We start from the raw sequence: 25,960 nt of genomic DNA on the forward strand, positions 1-25,960 counted from the left end.
GCTGTCCGGAACGGAAGGATCACGAAAGTGTGACTCACTAAAAAGTGAGGGGGTGCATATGTATTGGTTGTGACATCACATAATAAATATTACATGAATTAATGTTTGTACAAATAATTTATATGTATGGTTTTATCCAAAGTGACTTATAGTGCATTCAAGCTGTACATTAAGTGGGATCGAACTCATTACATTTCTGATGCTAATGCAATCCTCTACCAATTGAGCTCCACCAGAAACAATAAATCTATGTTTATTTATTTAGAATACAGAATACAATTGTAAATAATATCCCCAATATCCCCAAGTCTAGTTGTTTCCAAAATAACTAAATTCCTACATCTGTTTGGTATTTTGTGAATAAATAAATCAGCAATTAAATTTCAAGTATGAATAGGTGGCCTAAGGGGAACTAATTCACCGCTCACTGTAACACACGCAATGGCTATAAAAACACCTGTCTTAGACACATCCCAGCCATAATGCCAAAAAGTCAATACTCATCCCTCTCTAAATGACGCCTATGCTCAGATCATATTAGTCCGTGAAGATAAGTTATATGAGCCCACTACAAGACACACAGATACTCACTCCATGGGGACTTGGGTACAGAGTGTTACCCAAGGCAATTCTCTCCATTTCATTAACTTTCGCACATTTTTAGGTGTGAAGGAAAACCTCCCACACGTAAACACACACACGTGCTCACACTTACCCATACACACACACACACACACACACACGTGTATGCTCTCCACACAGTGTTCCAGTTTGGTTTAATGCATTTTCCCCTTAAAAGCATTTTTAGGGGAATTGGTATAATCTAAATCTCAATAAGGCACACAAGGGCCGGTCTGCTAGTCTCCGACAGGGAGGGAAATTCACATATCCAACATGTAAAAAAAATGTGAGAACGAGTTACGCTTTGCTTTACACACACACACACACACACACACAAAATAAGCTATTTCACATGTTTAACTCCTTAATAAGGTTCCACAGCATATTTGCCACCATATTTAAATTTACCTGGTTTCAAACCCATTCTCAGACTGCTTACACAGATTTCTGTGTATTCACATTGAAAAGCTATATAAGCACCATGAGAGTAAGGAATTGACTATTATAAAAGTTTTCAAAAATCACGAAAATGCCTTGTTGATGCTAGAGGTCAGAGGAGAATGGGCCGACTGATTTAAGCTGATAGAAAATCTACTTTGACTGAAATAACCACTCGTTACAACCGAGGTATGCAGCAAAGCATTTGTGAAGCCACAACACGCACAACCTTGAGGCGGATGGGCTACAACAGCAGAAGACCCCACCGGGTACCACTACAAAAGAGGCTACAATTTGCACTAGCTCACCAAAATTGAAGACTGGAAAAATGTTGCCTGCTCTGATGAGTCTCGATTTCTGTTGAGACATTCAGATTGTAGAGTCAGAATTTGGCGTAAACAAAATGAGAACATGGATCCATCATGCCTTGATACCACTGTGCAGGCTGGTGGTGGTGGTGTAATGGTGTGGGGGATGTTTTCTTGGCACACTTTAGGCCCCTTAGTGCCAATTGGGCATCGTTTAAATGCCACGGCCTACCTGAGCATAGTTTCTGCCCATGTCCATCCCTTTATGACCACCATGTACCCATCCTCTGATGACTTCTTTCAGCAGGATAATGCACCATGTCACAAAGCTCGAATCAGTTCAAATTGGTTTCTTGATCATGAAAATGAGTTCACTGTAGAGCATCTTTGGGATGTGGTGGAACGGGAGCTTCGTGCCCTGGATGTGCATCCCACAAATCTCCATCAAATGCAAAATGCTATCCTATAAATATGGGCCAACATTTCTAAAGAATGCTTTTAGCACCTTGTTGAATCAATGCCGCATAGAATTAAGGCAGTTCTGAAGGCGAAAGGGGGTTAAACAAAGTATTAGTATGGTGTTCCTAATAATCCTTTCGGTGTGTGTATATCACTAGGGAAAGGGAAAGGCCAAAGATGTCACTAAATGTGTATAGCTGTATTGGCTGTCCTTTAGAGGACATTAATTTAATTATGTAACTTTTCCAAAAAGGTTTTATATTGGGGAAAGATCTCCCTAATCAACTAGTCATTCGCTAAATAAGAGTGCAAAGAAAAACTGTGCTCTGACTCTTCATCTCTCTCTCTCTCTCTCCCTCTCTCTAGTTGCAGTCTGTGACTCTGACGTGAGGATGGACGATGCTCACTCCAGTTCGGTGGTCTTAACACCTATATCAGAGGTGTCATCTGCAGACCTGTCTGTATCTTCCCCTCACTCTCAGCATACAGACAGCTCGCTGGATCCTGCTGGTGCCACCGGTGAGACGGGCACCCAGCAGGACAGCCCTGTGGGGGAAACACAGGCAGAGAAGGACCCCAAAAAGACCAAACAACATCTGCACTGCCCCGTCTGTAAAGTTACAGTCAACTCCACCACTCAGATGGAGGCTCATAACAGTGGTACGTACCTGTACCGTGTGTGCGTTTGTGTGTGTGTTTCCGTTTGACATAATGATAATAACTTGCTGCTGGCCCGCCAGGTACAAAGCATAAACTAATGTTGGATGGACAAAGTGTTGTGCCACGACGGCGAGGGAAAGCAATGTCCCGTCCCTCGTGTAAAAGCAAGCGATTGGCCAGTAAGGGAAGTGTGGGCGTGGCCAGCAAGAGCTTCTACTGTGAAGTTTGCGAGATCCATGTTAACTCTGAGACTCAGCTTAGCCAGGTAACACTAAACAAACATTCACACATGCATACATGACCATGGACCACAAAACCAGTCGTAAGGGTGAATTTTTTGAAATAGAGATTTATAGATTATTCGAAAGCTGAATGAATAAGCTTTCCATTGATGTAGTGTTTGTAATAATAATAATATTTGGCTTAGATACAAATCTTGAATCTGTGGGTGCAAAAAAATCTAAATATTGAGAAAATCTCCTTTAAAGTTGTCCAAATTAAGTCCTTAGGAACTGCATCCACCAAATGTTTGATATATTTACAGAGGGAAATGTACAAAATATCTTATTGGAACATGATCTTTACTTAATATCCTACTTATTTTTGGCATAAAAGAAAAATCGATAATTGGGATTAATATGATGTATTTTTGGCCTTTGCTACAAAAAAATACCCATGCTACTTGTTTTGTGGTCCAGGGTCACATACAGTCTTGTTCAAAATAATAGCAGTACAATGTGACTAACCAGAATAATCAAGGTTTTTAGTATATTTTTTTATTGCTACGTGGCAAACAAGTTACCAGTAGGTTCAGTAGATTCTCAGAAAACAAACAAGACCCAGCATTCATGATATGCATGCTCTTAAGGCTGTGCAATTGGGGTATTAGTTGAAAGGGGTGTGTTTAAAAAAATAGCAGGGTGGCATTCAATCACTGAGGTCATCAATTTTGTGAAGAAACAGGTGTGAATCAGGTGGCCCCTATTTAAGGATGAAGCCAACACTTGTTGAACATGCATTTGAAAGCTGAGGAAAATGGGTCGTTCAAGACATTGTTCAGAAGAACAGCGTACTTTGATTAAAAAGTTGATTGGAGAGGGGAAAACCTATAAAGAGGTGCAAAAAATGATAGGCTGTTCAGCTAAAATGATCTCCAATGCCTTAAAATGGAGAGCAAAACCAGAGAGACGTGGAAGAAAACGGAAGACAACCATCAAAATGGATAGAAGAATAACCAGAATGGCAAAGGCTCAGCCAATGATCACCTCCAGGATGATCAAAGACAGTCTGGAGTTACCTGTAAGTACTCTGACAGTTAGAAGACGTCTGTGTGAAGCTAATCTATTTTCAAGAATCCCCCGCAAAGTCCCTCTGTTAAAAAAAAGGCATGTGCAGAAGAGGTTACAATTTGCCAAAGAACACATCAACTGGCCTAAAGAGAAATGGAGGAACATTTTGTGGACTGATGAGAGTAAAATTGTTCTTTTTGGGTCCAAGGGCCACAGGCAGTTTGTGAGACGACCCCCAAACTCTGAATTCGAACCACAGTACACAGTGAAGCATGGAGGTGCAAGCATCATGATATGGGCATGTTTCTCCTACTATGGTGTTGGGCCTATTTATCGCATACCAGGGATCATGGATCAGTTTGCATATGTTAAAATACTTGAAGAGGTCATGTTGCCCTATGCTGAAGAGGACATGCCCTTGAAATGGTTGTTTCAACAAGACAATGACCCAAAACACACTAGTAAACGGGCAAAGTCTTGGTTCCAAACCAACAAAATTAATGTTATGGAGTGGCCAGCCCAATCTCCAGACCTTAATCCAATTGAGAACTTGTGGGGTGATAACAAAAATGCTGTTTCTGAAGCAAAACCAAGAAATGTGAATTAATTGTGGAATGTTGTTAAAGAATCATGGAGTGGAATAACAGCTGAGAGGTGCCACAAGTTGGTTGACTCCATGCCACACAGATGTCAAGCAGTTTTAAAAAACTGTGGTCATACAACTAAATATTAGTTTAGTGATTCACAGGATTGCTAAATCCCAGAAATTTTTTTTGTACAAAATAGTTTTGAGTTTGTACAGTCAAAGGTAGACACTGCTATTTTTTTGAACACACCCCTTTCAACTAATACCCCAATTGCACAGCCTTAAGAGCGTGCATATCATGAATGCTGGGTCTTGTTTGTTTTCTGAGAATCTACTGAACCTACTGGTAACTTGTTTGCCAATTAGCAATAAAAAATATACTAAAAACCTTGATTATTCTGGTTAGTCACATTGTACTGCTATTATTTTGAACAAGACTGTACATTTTAAATTTTTTTATGATTTTTGTTTGGCAGACACTTTCATTCAAAGCAACTTACAGTGCATTCAGTCTATACATTTTTACAGTATGTGCGCTGCTTGTCGTGTGTTTGTATTGTTGTGTTTACAATATTTTAGTTAAGCTGATTAATATTGATAATTACAATTATTGATAATTGATATTATTTAGTCTTTGTACTTTAAATAGGCCAAAAAATTACATAAAATAAAAAAAAGTGTATCTGTGTTGGTGATCTGAAGTCCACTCAGGCCTATCGAACATGACATTTAATGCTATTTCATGCTTCTTGTAAGCTGCCTCTGAAGTATAAAAAAACAAGAAAATGCATTTGAGAGAGAGAATAAAGATACTAATGATTTTATTTTTCAAGAACAAGTAAAAGTCGTTCTTACTTTGTCTTTGACAAGTATGAATTGTCTCATTAAACTCCACATCTTTTGTAATAGGACATTGTCTAAAACACTCGTCATTCTGTCAGGCTACAGAAACTTATTATAATTGTATTCAAATCATGATATATTTATTTATTTTCTCTAGCACATGAACAGTCGAAGGCATAAGGATAGATTGGCTGGAAAGCCTCCTAAGCCCAAATTCAACCCTCACACAAAGAGCCAGCCTACCTCAGCAACACTGGTAAAGACACAAAAACAAAACATGCACACACACATACAAACACTATACTTGTCAAAAGTTTTAAAACACTTGACTGAAATGTTAACAATGATCTTAAAAATCAAGCTTATTGTTAAATGCTTGAAATTACTTTTGTAGACAAAAATATACCTGTGCCAAAGAGATTAATTTCTTTTATAAGAAAACAAAAATTTTATTTAAAAATATTATACACATTCGAAGTGGATCAAAACCTTTCGTAAAAGTTATCTTAAAACCAATACCCAATACTTGTTCTTGTCGTAGGACAACTTTGAACTTTTTTGATTCACTTCAAATGTCGACTAGATGACTGAATATTAACTCTTTCCTCGTCAACGTTTTTTAAAAGAGTTGTCAGCCAGCGCCAGCATTTTTCATGATTTTCACAAAAGCTTAATGCCTCTAAGAAAATTTTCTTCTTTAAATATATAAGCATACAATATATCAAATGAAAGAACAGACCCTCTGCTTTCAAACCAAAAATATGATTCATCCTGATTAATTAATTAATTAATTAGTTACATTTATATAGCGCTTTTCCAGTGCTCAAAGCGCTTTACATATGAATGGGGGAATCTCCTCAACCACCACCAATGATTCATAGAGGTTCATTAGTTTTTTTATCACCTCTTAAATATGGCTAGGTTTCTTCAAAAACACCAAATTTTGACAAAAAGCTGAGATTATTTCATTTTTGTAAAGGACTTTTCATAAGTTTCTCAAAACTTACACGAACATACAGCTGTTTGCCCTAGGGCAGTAATACTTAAAGTGTGGTCCGTGGACCCCCCAGTGGTCCACCAAAAGATGACCTAAACTAGCCAAGTTTTTATACAAAATCATCATTTTTAATGCACTTGCGAAACTGTGATATCAGTTCTTGCCATTCTGTTTTAATAACGTAAAAATGGATCGGTGGCTAAACCAAAGAGGAGTCAAAAGAAAAGATCAATCATCAACTGAAAATAGCTAAAATCCACAGATCTATTATTTTTGTAATGTACTAGTTTTTGTTTCATGTGTAAAATCCCTTTAATTTCAGTGATTTTGGAGATTATTGTTACCATAGTTACAACCATAGGCTTCAAATATCCACCACCTCAGTTTTAAACTAATGGCTCTTTGGAATGACATTAAGTGGGACCTAGGCTGTTACAGTATGTTTAATTGCAGTTTTTTTTTTCACATTAAGCTGCAACTCATTTCACATTTACTTTTTCAAATGAAATAAAATTCATATAATAATTTCTGAACATAGCATTTGTGTTTAAAAAAATTAGTTTTTGACTTGAAACATATTAAACTTAAATTTAGCTTATCCTTCCTTTTTTGTTGTTTTTTGGGGGCGTGTTAGAGTGGGATTCTGTTAGGTGGTCCTCAGAAAAATTTTGAAGATAAAGTGGTCCTTGGGCTGAAAAAGTTTGAGAAACACTGCCCTAGGGTGATACTTCTGGGTTTTATACGTTGCAGAAGAGCGCCACCTGGTGGATAATAGCGGTATTATGGATTGCCGGAAATACTTGTCATTGGCAGGAAAGCGTTTTCTCTTTATTGACAACGAGTTAACTCGTCAATGGCGGGGAAAGAGTTAATAAAATGACATGAGTACGAGTGACTGCATTTCAGATGATAAAAAAAATTCTGATTTATTTTGGATGCTTTTAGTCACCAACATAATTTGCACGATTACATTTGTGTTTTGCCATAGTTTGGACAAGTAAATTATTATTCTGTAATGGGTAAAAATATAAATAAGGAACGAGTGAGTGTTCTTAAACTTTTGATCGGTGGTGTACATGCATATGCTTAACGTTATTGCAACTGAGCTCTCCTGATTTCTTGCAGCAGGGCATCAGGTGGAACGGTTATGCGAGTAGTGCTGTGTCTGCAATGAAGAAAGTTATCAACCAGTGCAATCTGTCCTCTCTGACCTCACAGGTAAGTGACAGAACTTTAGACCAATCAGCAGCTCATGATCATAAGCTTTTAAAGGAAAACATCACTGTTTTTCAATATTTTACTATGTTGTTACCTCAACTTAGACAAATTAATACCTCCCTATCTTTTTTAAATGCGTGCAATTAATCTTTGTACAGCGCGTTGTGAATCTGTTAGCATTTCGACCTCGGCGCTCAGTAACATCATCACTCCTGACTACTCCCCCTCTCGCTCAGACTTCCATCAATATTATTGCGCCTGAGGTCGAAGTGCTCTTCCGCAATATAATATAGTTCTAATTTTTATCCGCTTAGAAAATTGCCACATTTTGTTTTATGCCACCATCCTTACTCTTGTAACTACTCATGTAACAGTCTTTAAATAGGGAAAACATGGAAGTGTTTGGTGGCTTCTAAATCCATCCCTGTTTGGATCCTAAGGAATGAATGGGGCTAGGCTAAATGCTAACACATCCACAACACGCTGTACAAAGATTAAGTGCACGCATTGCAAAAAGATAGGTATGTATTATTAGTCTAAGTTGAGGTAAGAACATAGTAAAATATTGTAAAAACTGTGGTGTTTTCCTTTAAAGTTATTTGTATTGCGTGATTTCTTTATTGTAATTCATTCTCTCTTTCTCTCTCTCTCAGACTAAGCTGGTTCTACAGAAGCAATTGACAAAAAATTTGACCGCCAGCTTCTTGCCCTCCCCCCTAACTCAGCACACCCTCTGCACTATGGCAGCCAATCCGCTCGCACTCCGTCACCCACCTGGCACTACTTTTATTCAAACGCCAATCCTTGGCCCCGCCCTCTTTCGGCCAGCGCCCGGACCTCTGAGAGCCACGCACACCCCCATCATTTTTTCCCCATATTGAGCACCCAAAATACAAACAAAGCCACCGAGCTCATTCAACAAGGGTGCACGTTCACATGATTTAGTCTTACGATCAATTCTCAGTACCGACGAGTATTCTCCGTGCTTCTCTCTCCAAGCTACACATATACACACACGTATATAAAACAAACACAAAGACGCAACAATCCCCATAGTGTTCCCTATAACCCTTAAAGACTGTGCCCTACACGGGCCACTCTTGAACTATGCAGCAAAGGGAGAGACTGGGAGAGATAGAGAGGGAAAGCATGAGATACTGTATTATAATCCCACACAGAAGGAAGAGCCGTATATGGGAGGGGCCTCAGTGCAAACACCAGCCCACTATGCAGATTAACGCTTGATTGACAGTTCACACTGTCCTAAAGTAAGACTGATAAGGGAATGGAAAAGAATCTCTATAAAATGGATATTTAGCTTTGATTTAAGTATGTGTCATTATATTAATCAGGTTTTTATTATATAATTTATTAGAGAAAGCCAATTTTAGAGACCTATAACTGCTTTAGCTGTTCGTACGTTTAGTGATGAAATGCAAACATCCCTTTACTTGATGCTTTTTTATTTCTTGTCCGTTTTCATGTCATTCCACATACATGAGCATGCCTGTATTCCCAGATTTCGAGTAACCTCATCTGACCGGCTTCTCTTACAAACACAAACCTCACTCATCCGCCGGTTTACAGCTGCTAAAGCTCAATGTCATGGGTAATCACACAGTAATACTGAGTGTGAGGCTAATACGAGAAGGTGACAATTTCGTAGCACAGCAACGCTGTAATTCAAACACACACACACACACACACACACACACACATTCGCCCGCTTACTCTCAATCAGTGTCCCAATTTTCTCAGTCTTGATGCATAGATTAGATGATTTGAGATTGCAGATGCTCACACACACACACAGAGACAATATCAGATGAGATGATTATGGTAGAGTCACAGTTTGATGTGGCCTTTCATGTCTGCATATTTCGTCCTCCGTATGCCCTCATTATGGCCTCCCAAAGGTCAGCGTGCCTGTCAAAATCTCTCATCAAAGTCCCATCTTGATTAAGATCTAATTCCACAGCATGTTATTTGTTTGTTGTACGTGTGCGTATCATCCAAAACCTGTCGTGTGTTCATTTCTCCTTTGTAACGGAGGGGAAAACATTTTGGGTTTGTTTCTGGAAGCTTTCAGTGATGTAGATGCGAGATGAGCCATTGCCAAAACATAATGACTTTAATAGCGGTTAGTGAATATATTACTTCTATTGGTGCAATAGTTTTTAAGATTACACAGTGCCAGCTACGTATTACGGCTGTCAGTTAAACATGTTAATATAGTGCGTGTATACTTGTACGTTAATATGAAAGTAAGGAATTGCAGTGTTTAAAGCTTGAATCCCCAGCTGCTACGATAGACAATGCGTTTCAGTATACAAAAGTACACCCTGTCTATTTGAGACAGTTTGACAAACTCCATTACTTAATGGATTGCTTTGGACTATAGGGCGGTGACAGGCTTATATTTAATGATAGACTTCCAAATGCACTTTTTGTGATGCCTCAGTCGTCTATTGTGCTGTCTTTTAAATTACCTTCATTTGATGGCTTTTTTCAGTATATATTGATAGGCCTTTATGCAATTAAATGAAATGTTTTAAGCAATTGACAGCCCTATAAAAACACACAGGCTACAAGGAGTGTTTCTATCACACTGACCCAGGATCAGTGTCTACTATTGTCACCTGATGGTTTTGGATGGACTAATATCAATCATATTTGACTCCCGACCTGTAGAAATACTAGTCTGTTGTTTCATTGAAGCCATGTCTCATCTTTTATTTCGATGTGTTCTAACATACAGAGCTTTTTGTAAATATTTTATGATGATACAGCTTTTAAAAGTGATCTATGAATCATTTATAATGTATACACTGAGAATTAGAGTAAATCTGTAGAATTTATCAAATGTTTATTGTAGATTCTTTATCTGGTTATTGTAATTAATGTGATGATAAGAACGATCTCTTCTTTATTTGCCATTTCGACATGCTTACAGTATTAAAAAGATAACCTAATCTGACGTAGATACTGTATGTTTATGTAGTATTATGTTAAAATGTAAATCAAAGTGCTCTACATGCAAGAGAGAGAAAAAGATTTGTAATGTTTGAAGGGACCGCATATAAAAAAAGCTACAAATGGGCCGTTTGAGACCCCAAATACCCAGATAAGGCTTCCTAGCCTGAAGTAACGGGTGAGTCTCATGCCCACTCAGGGCTCTTGCTTTTCAGAGGAGGAATCGTCCTTGCGCGAAAGAAGCCTGGGGTCTTGAACAGCGCTTTATAACAACAGCCATATTGAAACCAAGCTACAAGAGGCACAACATGGACAAATTCTGACTTTCCTGATGACACTTTAAAATAGTGACTTTGCTTGGACTCCATGAATTGATTCTCCTGTTTGTTTGTTTGTTTGTGCGTGGATGTGTGTTTTGATAACACATTGACATCACACTAATCTCTATATTCGAGTTGAAGAACGAAATGTGAATGACAAATAACATCAGTCTTGGAAAATTATTCCATTCCTGGATGTGTCACGCTACAAGGTCCATACAGACATGGTTGGCTACCATAATAATAACTGTGACTGGCAGGTTAGCAATTTCACATTGATAAAAAAAAAATTATTTGTTTGAAATTCAGTCATTAAGCAATAATTGCGGATACTGGAATATTTTTAACAAAACAGATGACTCACTTTCTCTTTTTCTCTATTTTGTGTTACATGATTTTTTTAAAAGATCCCAGCAGGCATTTCAACGTTGATTCACCGTTGGATCAACGTCAAGGACAAGGTTGAATCATTGTTTAATTTCCTTTTAATTTGGAAATTGAATCAACGTTGAACAAACATTATTTCAACCAAACTTCAACGTTGATTTTTAAGCATTTTCTTAACCTTTTGCAACTGTTTAGCATTAACTGTTGTATCAACGTTGTTTTAACGTTGAAACAAGAACTGACATTATTTCAACCATATTTCAACGTTGAAGGTCAGTCATATGCCTGCTGGGATAGTTTACCTAAAAATAAAAATTCTGGCACCATTTATTCACCCTCATGTTTTTTTAAACTTGTATGCGACTCTTTCTTCTCTGGAATACGAAAGAAGATATTTTGAGAAATACTTTGGTGGTTTGTGTCCATACAATGGAAGTCAATAGGGTCCGGTGTTGTTTGGTAACCAATGTTCTTCAAAATATTTTCTTTGGCGTTCTGCAAAAGAAACTCATACAGGTTTGGATTGGCATGAATGTGAGTAAATGATGAAAGAATTTTCATTTTTGGCTGAACTCTCTTTTGAATGCAGTGAGTGATGTATGGTGGACAGTGTTACTGTTGGCAATTTGTATCACATTGGAAACAGCTTCATTTGACATTTCCTTCTGTTTATTTTTCCTGGGAATCGGATGTATCGTTTGCTGTGTCACAGGCAGTCTTGGGAACATCCGTTGCCAGCGGTGACAAGACAAGTGGCTGGCATTTTTTATTTCTTCCACATGCATTCACATGTGGTTCAGGACCATTTGAGCATTTACACACACACACACACATACACACACATACTTCGACGTCCTGCCTTGTGCCAAATTATGTACTCAGTAAAATGCCACATTTTTATTTAGTTTTTCTCACTAGTCCTCTTTCGTACACGTTTCTAAATTAAACATTGCGTTGGTAAAAAATACACAAAAGCACAAAAATACCCCCCCCCCCATAAATATGCATCACAGAGCCGCACGTGAAAGTGTGCGTGAGTGTGAGCGCGGCGCGTGACTGTTCTGCTGATAATAATTGTAAATTGTGTCAAATTCAGCTAACTTAAATGTTTCAAAGGCATGAACAATAAAGACATTTCAATAATGCTTAAAATGGGACATGGCCAGTATTGCGTACTTTAAATATTGACATACATATATTTGTTCGTTACTGTATACTCGATGCATTGTTTGTCTGTGACTGATCTCTTAACATTGATCTGTAGCCTACTGTCGGCTGACACAAAGAGAACTGTATTTTCATAGGGTTTTGCTCATTGGTTTTCTGACTCATTTGCTATTTCTCTGTACAGGGTGTGTATGAATGCGTGAAAACGAAATAAAGCGGAGAATGAGAGAGAGAAATAAATCGATTAGATCTTCCACCTCAGCGCACCGGCTCTTCTTTGATGGGCTCGTGGGACTGAGGAGAAGTTGACAGCTAGTCAGCTTGGTGTTTTGCTTTTTATGACATCCCAGCTCTGTGTAACCCAGCCAAACGGGCTACAGTTAAAATTTTGTAAAACTGTCCGAAACATACCCTCGAATGATCTATGATAAACACTACATGCAAGCACGTTTATTCTGTTTTAATTTTAACGCTCAAGCGCCACCCTGTGTTTCTAAAGAGAACTGCTAGAAACTAAAGAGAGGTAACAGGTGCACACTTTTAGCTGGTTAACAAATTATTGGACGTTGTTTTAGCATTACTAAAACGTACACAAATTAATTAAAGTTATAAGTACTCATTTGTACTTACAAGAAACAATACTATTGACTAGAATGTGTTGCATAGTGGCTATAACGACATACATTTTGTTGCGATTGAATTCAATATGGCTCTGAGGTGATACATATTTTTTATATATTTTTAACATTGGACATTTTTTAATTTCTTGTAAAACTATCAAGTAGCCATTTCGACTACAAATGACAGGTAAACTTGTCAGCTAAGAGTCAATGTAAATAGCAACTAACCAAAAAATAGCTTGTGTAAAATTAAAAATTATTAGAATACTGGAATGTGTATTTATTCATTTTAAACTTTATAATGACAAGTGAATATTTTAAAATTAAGCCACAGAAATCTTTAGATATTGCATTCAAAGTCTGGGATGCCATGTTCAAATTTTACATCTCAGTTTAGTTATTGTACGGTTAATACTCATTCATCTTTTGAAGGTTAGAGAGAGAAAAACACTATTAATGGAATCTGTAAATGATGCCATCATGGAGGGTAGCTTAAACTAAGCAATAACATCAGACAAATTGTTCATCACACACATACTGACACACACATTCTCTCACTGGCAGAAGTGGATAGCCCTCTATTATGAGGTCACTGCAGATTTAGCCATGAACTAAATGAAATATCCACACTGTAAAAAAGATAAAGGGCAAATAAAACCAATTTTGCCCCTGAGGAACGAGACTGTCATCTTGAGCTTATTCACTCGTAGGATGGCGGCTGTGTTGTTTAAGAGATAAGCTTTGTGCTGTGTATAATGTGTCATATAGGTGTATAGTCTTTTGATATAAGTGTGTATGAGACATTAAAATGTGTAAATAAATTAAATGATGACATAGGATTGTTTAAATAAAAGGTTAAAGTGATGTACAATGCAAGGCAAGCATCTTTTTTAATATGACAATCATACTGTACAGTGTAATGCCTTGTAAAGATAAAGAATTTAATGCTTTAAAATAAACATTGAAGCAATTCAGTCCCAACCAATTTCAGCTGAATATTTAAAGTAAAACATTACTCACAAAGAGAAATAACAAACAGTGTAACTTCAACTGGAATAATGATCATTTACATTTAATAAGTAAACGATTTTATAAAAGCTAATTCACAAACAAACAGCAGTTTTTATCCTTAAAATAGCCTTCATATTCAAACAGCCCAATAAACACCAACACATCCATTTTGTGCAGTAAGCCTTAAAATAGCAATCATTTTACAATGTCACGACTAGCTTTATAAATATATACACTTAAATGCAGTGTCATGAGGGCAAACAGTTCACAGTGTTTCCTCTAGGATTTTTTCCAGCTGTGGCGGCAGGGGGCGCCCATGATGATTATAAATGTACATTATTTTTTTTAATGTAGAAAATAGGCTACAGTAAACTAACATGTGTTTTTTATCATTTTCATGCTGTCATTTACTTTTCCTTATATTTATAGCATATTGCTTTTCTATGTTTGATCTAAACTGTATTTTCTTAAAAAATACGTAAGTTTTATAGCTTCATACGGATCTTTCATTGTAGTTTTAATGTAGTGTGCAAGTTCGTGCTCGGGTTTAGCGTTACAGAGCTGTTGCAAAGTCACGCACAGTCCTGTTTGATAATCCGCACCGCTGTGATTGACAGAACACCCGACATCAGCAGCAATTTATTCCACACCCGGGCTGTTTGACATAAAGAGCCCGACCCGGTCACACCGCAAATCGCGCAGTTATAGAAACCTTTATGCTCTTCGCAGACAGATCTTAAACACAAATAAGCACGGGGACATTTAAAAACTGTTACCTGTCGGAATCGAGTCGAATTCTGTTCTTGGATGTTAGACCCGCGGTTCACACTCGCATATTGAGTCCCGACCTGGATCTACAACGCATATAACACGTTAATATTATTACACCCGTTAAATCAAATATTAGAAGTTTCACCCGCGGGTACCCCGACCCTGTTGTTTCGTCTGAAAACAGATGAAACAGTCTCACCGTCTGCCTCCAGTTTTTATTACCAACGTCTTCCACGGAAATAAGTTTTCTTCCAAACAGATTCGACTAATGTCTTGCAGTCCTATATGAGTTGTATTCAGTATTTAGCCCTTTTGTTTTTGGACAAACATCTTATCATTTAATGTGAAACTTTGTGAGTGTCGATCTAAAGCACAGAAGATTGACTGACAGCTGTGCGGTCAGCAGCGCGCTGCGCTTATATTCTGAATAACTAATGGTCAGATAAGTTGATAATATGAGTACAGTGATTTCAAATGAATGTCCAAAAAACTCGTAATATGTTAAATCAAAAGTTGAATCATGTCATTTCTCGCAGCCCCGCGCTGGGTCCGTGTATATGCGCCTGTGAACAGCATACGCGTGATGACCTTGCAACTTAAATTACCCTTAATTTATTGCCAGATAGATAAAAGTAAAATAAAATTCGAATCTGTAAATTGTGTATTTTTATTTATGTAAACTCACAATAAGGAGAAAACCTTGTGCTTATTTAAAATCATTAAAAACATGACGTGATTTCTGCTGCTTTGGTTTAACAGCGCATCACAAAAAAAGAACAGAAACTCAAATACTTTTTTATTCGTTTTGTCAATCTGATAATTATAACATATTTCGTGTAGACTTATTTATTTTATTATTATTTCTCAAAACAGAGACGTAGCCTAATCATCATCCGTTGATTTAAATCTATTTGTGCATGAAACTAAACCCATGGGGGAAATTATGATATTTTAGGAGATTTATTTATAAATGAGTGAACAACGCGAATCCAGAAAGGAATTTTTTTCTTTCTTGCTGGGTGGACATTTCGGTATAGCTTTATTTATTTTGCGAGCTTCCGCCGCGGGTTTTGTCTAGAAGGGATACAGAAAATGCCAAAAAGTTTAGGATTAGATTTGGAGGTAAGATTTTTAGGATGAAAACTGCGGCTCTGGCTACATAAGATACACATACATCCTACAATCCTGTGAAATGTTGTGTTTAGAGGTGGGTTTGGGTGAAGGATTAGGATTAAACAGCTCATCCGGTGAGATTTCGTTTGCTGTATCCCTTCTATCCACAACCGCAGGCGTGGCGGGGATGTTTTAGGCGTGGCGGGCCGCCACGGTTGAATGCATATAGCGGAAACACTGACAATGGCACAGTGGTGAAACTTCAACTCTTTGATTTTCAAGTCCTTATAGAAACTCAAACACATTCATGAAACTATTTTACGCACAGAAGTTCTTGAGGAATAAAACAGTAATAACTGTTTAATAGGAATGTGTTTGTCCCAGCAAAAAGTCAATATATAAACTCCAAGAAAAACTCACATTTTGTATTAATTAAGACCTAAGAGTAGCAGTCAACATTTACATCTGTAATGAATTCAAATGACCCTTCCTGCTTTTAACATAAAGTAACAGCTATGTAACTTTGCAATGTAGAGGTATACATTTCAGTGTGGTATAAGATTAGAAAACAAGATATATGTAACAGTGCCCTCTGTTTGCTGTGGGGACAAGAGATTTGTCGTACAGAATGTTACATTTTATTAGAATTTGACTATGTTTCAACACATAAATGTGTTACCAACAAAAAACAAGAACAACCTTTCATCCTGACATCAAGACTCAGTTTGCTTTTGATGTGTAAACAATAAATGCATCATCATCTCTTAACATTTGTGAGACAATTGTCTCAATACGATCATATTACATATAAGAATTAAAATGCAAACGTGTTGTTCCACTAAGTTGGTAAATTGTATATGTTGAAACAGGTGAAAAATAAAATGACATTCTGTACTTTTGTCTCATATTCACCTTTTAATGTTTAGACATCACAACAAACGAGCAATTTTACCTTTATTGTCCCAATACTTATGGAGGGTACTGTATATTCATATCATGTTTTAAGTATATTGAGGTTAATAAGGGAAAATAAAATGCAGTAACTTCATACATTGTCCTGAACATGTATATCTTACACTTAATATGCAACTCCAAGTTGCAAAACAAATTTTTTCTTTTTCTTTTATGTATATTTTTCTGTTTAGAAATCACAAATCTCCATCTAATATGCTTTTCTCCCAACTCCTCTGTATTTCGGAGCGGAGTGGCTGTTTAGCTGTCCAGGGAGCCACTACCCTTGTTTTTGTTACGGCTGAGAGGAAAGGTGGATTTGCTCTGAGGTTGGGTCATTTTACTTGCCAAATGAACAAAGGGCTCAATAAGGGTTCGTCTGTCTATTACTGACACTTCCCACAGCCTGACCTTCTCCTGCCGTGCCCAGTGCTGGGCCGCCTCACTGTCCACTCTCCTCTGGTTCTCTAGGTCCAACTTATTACCCAGAACAACAATTGTCACCTGTGATGAGACAAAAAGCCAGAGAATCGAGTGCTTAACATATATGTACATGCATATTTAAACCAGCAACCTTTGCTGATTTGAATTCTTGTGCTTGCAATGTTTCTCTGAATGTTATCTCCTTTTGTCATGGTTCATGCTAAGAACTTTAACGAGGAAACAAACCTCCTTTTTATCACGGCAGCGGTCGATCTCTTTCTTCAAGGCCTCCATGCGTTTGAAGGATTCTTTGCTGTCAATGCTGTAGACGAGCACGAATCCGTCTGCAAAACTGAAGTAGTGCCGCGGGAACTCTTGACCATCACGCAGCCCTCGAGTGTCATAAAACCGCACCTGTTCTCGAGTGCCACGGTCCGTCTCCACAGACCCTATGTAAATGTCCTCCAGTGTCTCCATGGTTTCAGAACCTGATGATAAAGTAATATGTGAATCTAATCAGTTTCAGAAACTACTGGTTGTCAGTAGGGCTGGGTATCGATTCAGATTTTCCAGATCGATTCAATTTCGATTCACAAGCTACCAAATCGATTCGATTTCGATTCTCGATTCATTTTTCGATTCTGGCTCTCTGACCGGTTTTTATACTCTATTCAACTCAATGAATATAGATTTAATACAAATACTATATTAATAAAAAGAACAGTGAACAACAGCAGGTTACAAGACGGATAATTAATAAAATCGACGAAGCACCTGAAACCGCCATTTTAAGCACTGAATGAATGAATGACAGGCTTGCCTCTTGCTCCTTGGTAACATGCGCTAGGCAAAAAAGAGGGTGACATATAGTGAAGAAGACTAGGAATTCGATTAATGTTAATCTTTCGTTCAATGTTTGCAGAAATAAATATGAAAGAAAAAAATCGATTCTGCTCTTTGAGAATCGATTCTGAATCGACCATGTTTTAAAAAACGATTAATCGAAAAATCGTTGTCAGGTATTATCATAAGAAACGTTTGTAAATGGTATATAGTATAGAATATAGTAATAAATGAGGGCCTCGGATTCAAAGCCGATAAACGCCACCTCAGTCAAAAATGAGACTGATGATATTGACCGAATGCTCTCGGCACGTATTATATGTCCATCAAATCCCTTGGCTTCAAATACACTTAATCCCATCCTTTTTGTTGGCAGAATCTGCTAAATTTTTCAACAAAGTCCTTTAAGTTCCCGAAACTGATTTTCATTATTTCCAATGTTTTAGTTGCATCTTTGGTGATTTTGTATCTGTTTAATATGTAATGTGCAAATAAGTGGATGAAAAAAAAACCTCCATAAACTTAAGAGGGTTTTGCTTTGAAAGTTACATTTGACAAATACCAATGAAATGACTAAAGTGACATTTGTAAAAATAAGGCATTTTAATATTGACTAATAACCCTTTCATTGCCATTTTTTGGAAATAACTGAACCTAAGGGCCTTGTAAAAATGCTAATTTATAAGAAAACATGTCAGATGCACTTAAAGGCTCTTCAAATGTTCCTGAAGATCAACTGGTAAACCATTTGCATTTGCAAATGGTTGTGGATTGATTTCCAGGGAACACACATATTGATAAAAATGTGTAGCTTGAATGCACAATAAGTCACTTTGCATTAAAGCATCTGCCAAATGCATAAATGTAGATGTAAATTTGGTTTGAGGTGTACTCACCTACAACATGGTTGGCATACAGTAACTGCTCCAGAACAGCAGTTTTTCCCACTGTTCCTTGGCCGCACACCACCACCTTACAACTCTTTCCCATGATCAGTTACAACTGCTCACAGTCTTCATAAAACAAATACACAGGGGGACAAATCCTGGGTTTAATGAGAGACTAGTCTATGAAAAGCATCAGTACTTTTAACTAAATATACGTGACTATATAAGGCTCTTGTGCAGTCAAGTCTCATAATCTAATTATGAAATTAGAAGCATCAAAGTTCAATTACAATCATTGACTTCACCCTACTCAGTCAATATTAAAAAAATTATATGTTTTCACATAATGTTGGTTGCAATATTTCGAATGATTTTATGTAGGAAAATAGGGTGGAAATCGCATTCCTAATTTGCATACACCTTACGTCTTTTAAAACATTATTTTGTAACTCTGCCCATACTGTCAGAGATCGTCAAATTACTGCCCATTGAACAGTATCTATTAATATTCTATAGGTGTTATAAAACATTAATAAACGAAAATAACTAAAGTAAACGTTTAAAATAAGCTTGTTAACTCACCAACGTAACCAATGCTCTTCCTGTTTATACTGCAAAAGTCGAGACACGCAACAAAACACGACACCGTTTCCGTCATGCTGCAGTGCGCCTTCATCTGACGGGAGGACCGTAAGACATGCGCGGTATGTTTAGTTTACATTTTCACACGGTGTCTAACTACTGTATATTTCATCTTTTCAACAGCCAAACTGTTAATTAATTAAATAAATAAATAAATAACTGGTACTTTATTCATCCTGCTCACGTGCGTTTGATGTACTGGCGATTATATTTAGTAAAAATCACTTTTCTTGCTTGGTTTTAATTATGCATAAAAATGAATGAGAACATGCAATATTTTTGAAAACTTAAAAACAGGCTTATTCATGATTTAATATGAACATTTAAATTGTCAATATACAGTCAAAAACAGCAGGCTACAAATAAAGATCAATATCTGTATAACAGATTATATCGTAGCCTATAAGGGAACAGTGTTTTGTTCATAGTTTGCTTATTTGTCACATTCAGGATATAAATTGGAGTGAAACACAGCAAATCATTGGTTCCACTGGGGCTCGAACCCAGGACCTTCTGCGTGTAAAGCAGACGTGATAACCACTACACTATGGAACCACTTGCAGCCCTCCTACTACCAGTATGTGCAACTCTTCGTTTTACAAATGTTGGGTTAAATTAATCAAGAAAATGTTGTGCATAAAGGGTGTATGGGAATATGGAGGTCATAGTAAAAAATTCATGTTAACCTGTAGATTAAACATTTAGTATTAACATATCTGACATAATTGGGTGTGAAAACAATGTGACGTAATGAGGGATGAAAGTCTAAAAAGTAATAAAATGTAATTTTTATTGCGTCTTTCGCAATTTGGAATTGTTGCAAAGCAGTTATTCAGAAAAAAAATACATCTTAGCACAAACAGTAGAAATATAGGGAAAAAAACGGCAAAGAAATAAGTTTTACATGAAAATCATTTTAACACACCAAAGCATAGACATATGATGAAAGGAGAATTTTCTGACATAAAAAATAAAATATTAACAAATATAAAAAATATAAAAAATACAACAATAAGATTGCTTGATAACAATAAGATGTACTAACTGTCTATTCTTGGATTGTAATTAAACCCTTGAATTCGTGGTGAAATTAGAAAAGTAAAATACAATATAACCTTCCACTTTAATTTATTAGGCCAGATTAATTTAACTATACCCAGATAGCAATTGACATCTGGCCCAGATGTGGCCAACATCTCCCACATTCATCTGGCTCACATACCGCGTGGAATGACGGCGATGACTCAACCTGAGTGTGCTGCCAGAAGTCAGCCATAACCGTGCCAGATATGGGCCACATTTCAGAAATGGCATGGGCCACATCAGGCCCAGATGTCAGTCACTCCACTGCCATCTGGGCCAGATGTGACCCATGCCATTTCTGAAATGTGGCCCATATCCGTCCCAGTTATGGCTGACTTCTGGCAACCGCACTCAGGTTGAGTCATTGCTGTCATTCCATGCAGTAGCGTCTTCTAAGCTGTGGCACACATCTACTCTTACTATATGCTAATTAACCTATAGTTAAGAAAAAACTAAAACTCATATAGTCAAAATTTCTTTATTAAACATTTAAAAAATCCAATACAGATAATAATTTATAAATAAACAATTATATTTGTCAAACATGTTAGTTAAATTAATATGTTATATAGTAAGATATACTGGAACCCATAGATGCATGTGCGTTGCCACAGTTACACACCTGGCCAAACTTAAAGGGTTATTTCATCCAAAATGAAAATTATGTAATTAATGACCCTCATGTCATTCCAAACCCGTAACACCTCCGTTCATCTTCGGAAACAGTTTAAGATGTCTTAGATATGTGTATACACGATCAAATATATACTGTACATCATCAAAGTAGTCCATGTGATATCAGTGGGTCAGTTAGAATGTGTTGAAGCATCGAAAATAAATTTTGGTCCAAAAATAACAGAAATTATGACTTTATTCAGCATCGTCTTCTCTTCCAGGTCTGTTGTGAACCTCGTGCACAACACTGGAGTGACGCTGCTGACATGTTATCTTGTTTGCCCAAGCTTTTTCTTGTTCCCAAGCTTTTTTTACAGTCTGAGGGAGACGCACGCTATAAACAAAACAATCTTCACAAACATGTCTGAGGATAACACGTCAGCAGCGTCACTGTGCACGCTGTTTTTATTACCTTTCTGGAAATGGACAGTATACCGTACAAACATTTTCAAAGATCTGTAGCTAAAATTGTAAAGCTTAATTTTACCCAGTAACATTAGATCAATGTAATGGTTGAAATGCTTTAGCTATGATTTGATCTAAGGCTATTTACTGGTTATTTATTTTGTTTGTTATCAGAAAAAAAAACTGCTCCAGAGATACTCGGTTGTTATTGAATCTATGTGGAGGTCTACCCGAAGTTAAGTTTGGGCCATGAAAGTGATTTATGTTGTTGCCACTGAAACCATCTATATTAACACACAAACGTACAACTACCATCTCCTTACATACAAAACTCTGATGTAATACTCAACATTTCTTAATAAACTTATAAAACTCACAATAGGGATAGTTCACTAATTAAAATTAAAACTGTAATTTTGCTCACCCAAAGGTTGTTCCAAACCTGTATAATTTATAACAGTCAGTAACTGAACAAATACATTTGATAGAGTTTGAAACATCTTGATGGTAAGTAAATGAGTTTCCATTTTTGGGTGAGCTATGCCTTTAAATCTTCTCTTTTGCCCAACGAGCTTCATCTCTGTCTGTGGCAAGCTGCAACCATGTCTTAACCCAGTGTTTAATCTCTTGGTCTCAAGCAGACAGTTGCTGTTAATCTGTTTCTTCTGACTGCAGCTACGATGACAAATGTAAACAGTGAGGTAGAGAATAAGTATAAAAAAATCTAACATTTATAGGGTATACACATATTAGCTGACACCAAACATGAATAAATAACATTAGTTATTGTCAAAAAGACTTACCAATAATCAGTTTTTAGTGGTATAGTTTTCAGTGGTGTCCTGTAATGCCGCATTCTCATTGATAGCCTGTCAGACTAACTGGAGAAGTATGTAGTTTGTGAGCAGGAAGTTCAAAATTCTTCAAAACACTGTCTTTAACTGTGGTGCCTCCTCTCAAGAATAAATTGTTTTGAAATCTGTAAAATTTAATGAAAAATGAAGAAACGAGTCAAATCTCATTTTTGAGAGGAATATAGACAAACTGTGGGGGTAAAACTGATAAGAGTTCCTTTGAAATACTTGGACTACTTGCACAGAGCTTTTGTGACACAGTTCTGTTTTAAAATTAAAGGGGAGCGCAGGGCAAAGCCTAATGCTTTTTGTTTTTCTCAATAATTCAAAACATACATACATACATATATCCTATATATTAATTACATCTTAAAGGTAAGATAACCTCACAGTTGTTTTAAATCTCAAAATGTAAGATGTTTTATAAGTAAAGTTGATTGTTTCAAATGTGACATGTATTGTGTATTCAGAAATGTATACTTTTTTCAGCAAATTTGATGGTTTACTTCCAAGATTTATTTAGTAATGATGAGGAATTTCATACTCATATAATGATAGTTAAGTGTAACTGGCTTAATTCAGTAATATATTATAAAAGTATTTGTGATTATAATAATAGCTAACTAGCTAAATTAATGTAAAATTACTAAAGTTACCGGCCCGTCATACTAGTCATTTGCTCTCAAAGTTTAGGTATACTTCACTTTCAGAGTGGGAAAGTAAAGTAACTGCATTTAGAGGCAGACAGCGCTAATTCTGTAATCTCAGTTTCACTTTTGCGTGCTCGGGGCTTTCCACACATTCACTATATTATATTATTTTTACACATTTTCTAAGGGTGTACCTACATTATATGAACCCTGTATGAAATGTAAAACTTTAGCTGTCACTGTAAAACACTCTGATATGTGCAGATGAGTGGGGGAGTGGGGACAATCGTACTCTGGTACGGTTCGGTCTGTTTAAGTATGATAAGTAAGTGCACCCTAATATAACTTTGTGCTCGTCTGAAAGAAGATGATCATATGTATTAACATGGATTAAATCATGCAGAAATTTTCATTATTCTGTGAACTATTATTCTATTATAATAGACTATTATTTTAACCCTGGAGAATCCACGGGTCAAATTTGGCCAATGTTAATCAATGTTAAGAGAAGGGTTCTTGGGTTCTCCAGGGTTAATTTTCTATTCATCCAAAAATCCTGAAAAACACTAAAACATGAAGCAACACAACTGTTGATAATCAGAAATGTTAATTGAGCAGCAAATCAGCGTATTAGAATGATATCTGAAGAATATTGTGACACTGAAGACTGGAGTAATGATGCTAAAATTTCAACATTAATCACAAGAATAAATTACAGTTTACAATATATTCACATTATAAACAGCTTATTTACTTTGTGATAATGTTTCACAACATTTCTGTTTTTACTGTATTTTTGGTCAAATAAATAATCACAAGCTTAAACTTTTGAATAGCAGTGTATAAGTTTGAGGTTTTACTTACTAGTCATATGGTTCAGAGATGTTTTCTGACAGGTCTGTTCCAACCCTACTGCTTGGCCATTAGCATGGACAAATCTACAAACATAACATTCAATCTGTCACAGAGAAAACAATATATAAAATATGCAGTGTAAGATTTACTTATTTAATATTGCTCACACAATGCTACTCACGTTTAGATGTCAACATCTTAAAATAACTGTGATAAATGTGGAAAATTTGAAAAGCAGTTTTCTACAACTGTCTGCAACTCCCTTCAGAAAATGTTGAAATCTTGAGCTTCTCTTCTATTATAGAGGGTTTTTGTCACTCCTGAAACCAGAGAACAACATGTCTGTATTTGTATACGATAAAACATACGTACTAACGTTAGTAGCTTCAGCACTCCGTGCAATTTAACAAGGTTTAGACGTTACAGTACATCGCATATTTAGACTAAATAAATTTGCCTACTTCCAGTCATGCACTGACAACGTTAACAAAGACTTTGAAACCTCTCATCTATGTTTTCAAAAGCCCAAACGTTCATAAACAAGAGCAAAAGCTAACGCTTATAGACGGTTTCAGCAGTAACATACATACAGTAAAGAGGCTTTTGTGGAAAACACGTAACTTCCGTTAAACTCTGCTAAGCAAAAATAACAACAAAGTCCTAGCTTATAACAAGCAAATTTTTTTTTGTTACAAGCAAGTTATTTTTTCAAGAGATCAGTTTAGCAAGTAAACCAACAGAAACCGGAAGCACAGTTCCGACCGCATGTGCGGTAACATGTTGGGATGGTAACGAACTTTTCTCAAAGACACAAGCCATTTATATGAGGTAAATATATAACAAAAGCGTGTCAACAACAGGTTTTAGTATTATTTGTGTGATTTGATGGACTAAACTTACTTGAAAACAGCGAAGAAACCGCGGGAGACGGAGCTAGCTGTCCTCGTGCTCCTTCAGTTTCCATGGTAACTCCCTTCGTGATTTAAAGGGGCAGGACATGTTTCGCGTGCACAGCATAGCCATTGGCCTATTATATACATGGTAAAGCCTCACACCATTTACATAAATAAACATCTCTGGAATTAGAACAGTACATAACACTTTAAAATATCTTTAAATTGTTTATAAATCGTAAAAACTTATTTGGTTGTTCTGTGTACTATTCATCATTGCCCCATTGCAAAGTGACACATCTGCATGTGATAGTGGGACGATTTTGTATTGTTTTACACTTGTGTAGCACTTTCTATTTATTCTACAATTTGTTTTTTAATCTTTGCTTTTGTTAAAGATGTACTTTATCCTATTCTTAAAGGTCACATAACATTTTTCTGCTAAGCTGTAAAAGGTTAAATAGTTCACCCAAAAATGAAAACTCTGTCATCATTTACTCACCCTCATGTTGTTACAAACCTGCATAAATGTCTTTGGATCCCATTCACTTCTATAGCAGGAATTGGAAAAGTAATACTATGGAAGTAAACGTGGTCCACGAACAGTTTGGTTAAACTTGAGTAGCCTACCTATCGAATAGTAGTGTGCATCCTTCAAATCTCAGAAGAGTCTTTTATATCAGATTTATAAAAGACAGATCAGTTGTTTACAAAAAAAGAGGAGCTCCTGGAAATAACTGTTATTTTTACCCATTCTATCAAATTTTAAGCTACAAAGAGCAAAACTAGTTTTAACTTGTCTATAACTTGGCAAATGACCATGGAATAAGTGGGATAATCAATGACTTGCTGTGCATTAAAGGATTTTAAATGGGGTTTGGGGTTCTTTGCCTCAGCGTTGTGCATTTACAAGTCTTTAATGCAGGGCAAGCAGTTAATTTACATTAAATATGCAGCGGGTAAAATTTAACTCGTCACCATTTTTCCTCAGTTACCATATATTTCTAAAGGTGTTATT

The 25,960-nt window shown here is 36.6% G+C and overlaps 2 protein-coding genes, 1 long non-coding RNA gene and 1 other non-coding gene across 8 annotated transcripts in view; 1 reads left to right on the forward strand and 3 right to left on the reverse strand.

The window, feature by feature from the left end:
* znf385c (zinc finger protein 385C) overlaps window positions 1-12,520 on the forward strand; it is an 86,452-nt gene extending 73,932 nt beyond the window's left edge. For 2 of the 4 annotated variants that reach the window (XM_065279720.2, XM_065279737.2), the window contains 5 exons: window positions 2,193-2,486; window positions 2,567-2,751; window positions 5,362-5,460; window positions 7,327-7,419; window positions 8,073-12,520. In XM_065279720.2, coding sequence (XP_065135792.1) covers window positions 2,193-2,486; window positions 2,567-2,751; window positions 5,362-5,460; window positions 7,327-7,419; window positions 8,073-8,300 — 899 coding nt within the window. In that variant the 3' untranslated portion in view covers window positions 8,301-12,520. The remainder of the gene's footprint in view (window positions 1-2,192; window positions 2,487-2,566; window positions 2,752-5,361; window positions 5,461-7,326; window positions 7,420-8,072) is intronic. The other 2 variants (XR_012336354.1, XM_065279729.2) reach the window with 2 other exon arrangements.
* Window positions 12,521-16,967: 4,447 nt separating this feature from the next.
* Window positions 16,968-19,579, reverse strand: nkiras2 (NFKB inhibitor interacting Ras-like 2). Of its 2 annotated transcripts, XM_065279750.1 has the most exons (4): window positions 19,468-19,579; window positions 18,895-19,011; window positions 17,402-17,643; window positions 16,968-17,236 (listed from the first exon to the last, which is right to left on the reverse strand). In XM_065279750.1, exons 2-4 carry the CDS (start codon window positions 18,986-18,988, stop codon window positions 16,994-16,996), a joined length of 579 nt encoding a protein of 192 aa, XP_065135822.1. In that variant the 5' UTR covers window positions 18,989-19,011; window positions 19,468-19,579; the 3' UTR covers window positions 16,968-16,993. The 2 variants fall into 2 exon arrangements, with proteins under 2 accessions (XP_065135822.1, XP_073670016.1); XM_073813915.1 differs by lacking the exon at window positions 19,468-19,579 and having other exon boundaries at window positions 18,895-19,034.
* Window positions 19,580-20,009: 430 nt separating this feature from the next.
* On the reverse strand, window positions 20,010-20,082 carry trnav-uac (transfer RNA valine (anticodon UAC)). Its single transcript has one exon. It is a non-coding gene; the product is annotated as a tRNA-Val (tRNA).
* A 1,041-nt stretch (window positions 20,083-21,123) lies between these two features.
* LOC135770065 (uncharacterized) lies at window positions 21,124-25,518 on the reverse strand. Its single transcript, XR_010542547.2, has 5 exons — window positions 24,950-25,518; window positions 24,231-24,369; window positions 24,059-24,132; window positions 22,494-22,669; window positions 21,124-22,365 (listed from the first exon to the last, which is right to left on the reverse strand). It is a non-coding gene; the product is annotated as an uncharacterized lncRNA (long non-coding RNA).
* Window positions 25,519-25,960: the final 442 nt, after the last annotated feature.

This window comes from Paramisgurnus dabryanus, chromosome 3, assembly GCF_030506205.2.
Source record: "Paramisgurnus dabryanus chromosome 3, PD_genome_1.1, whole genome shotgun sequence".
NCBI lineage: Eukaryota > Metazoa > Chordata > Actinopteri > Cypriniformes > Cobitidae > Paramisgurnus > Paramisgurnus dabryanus.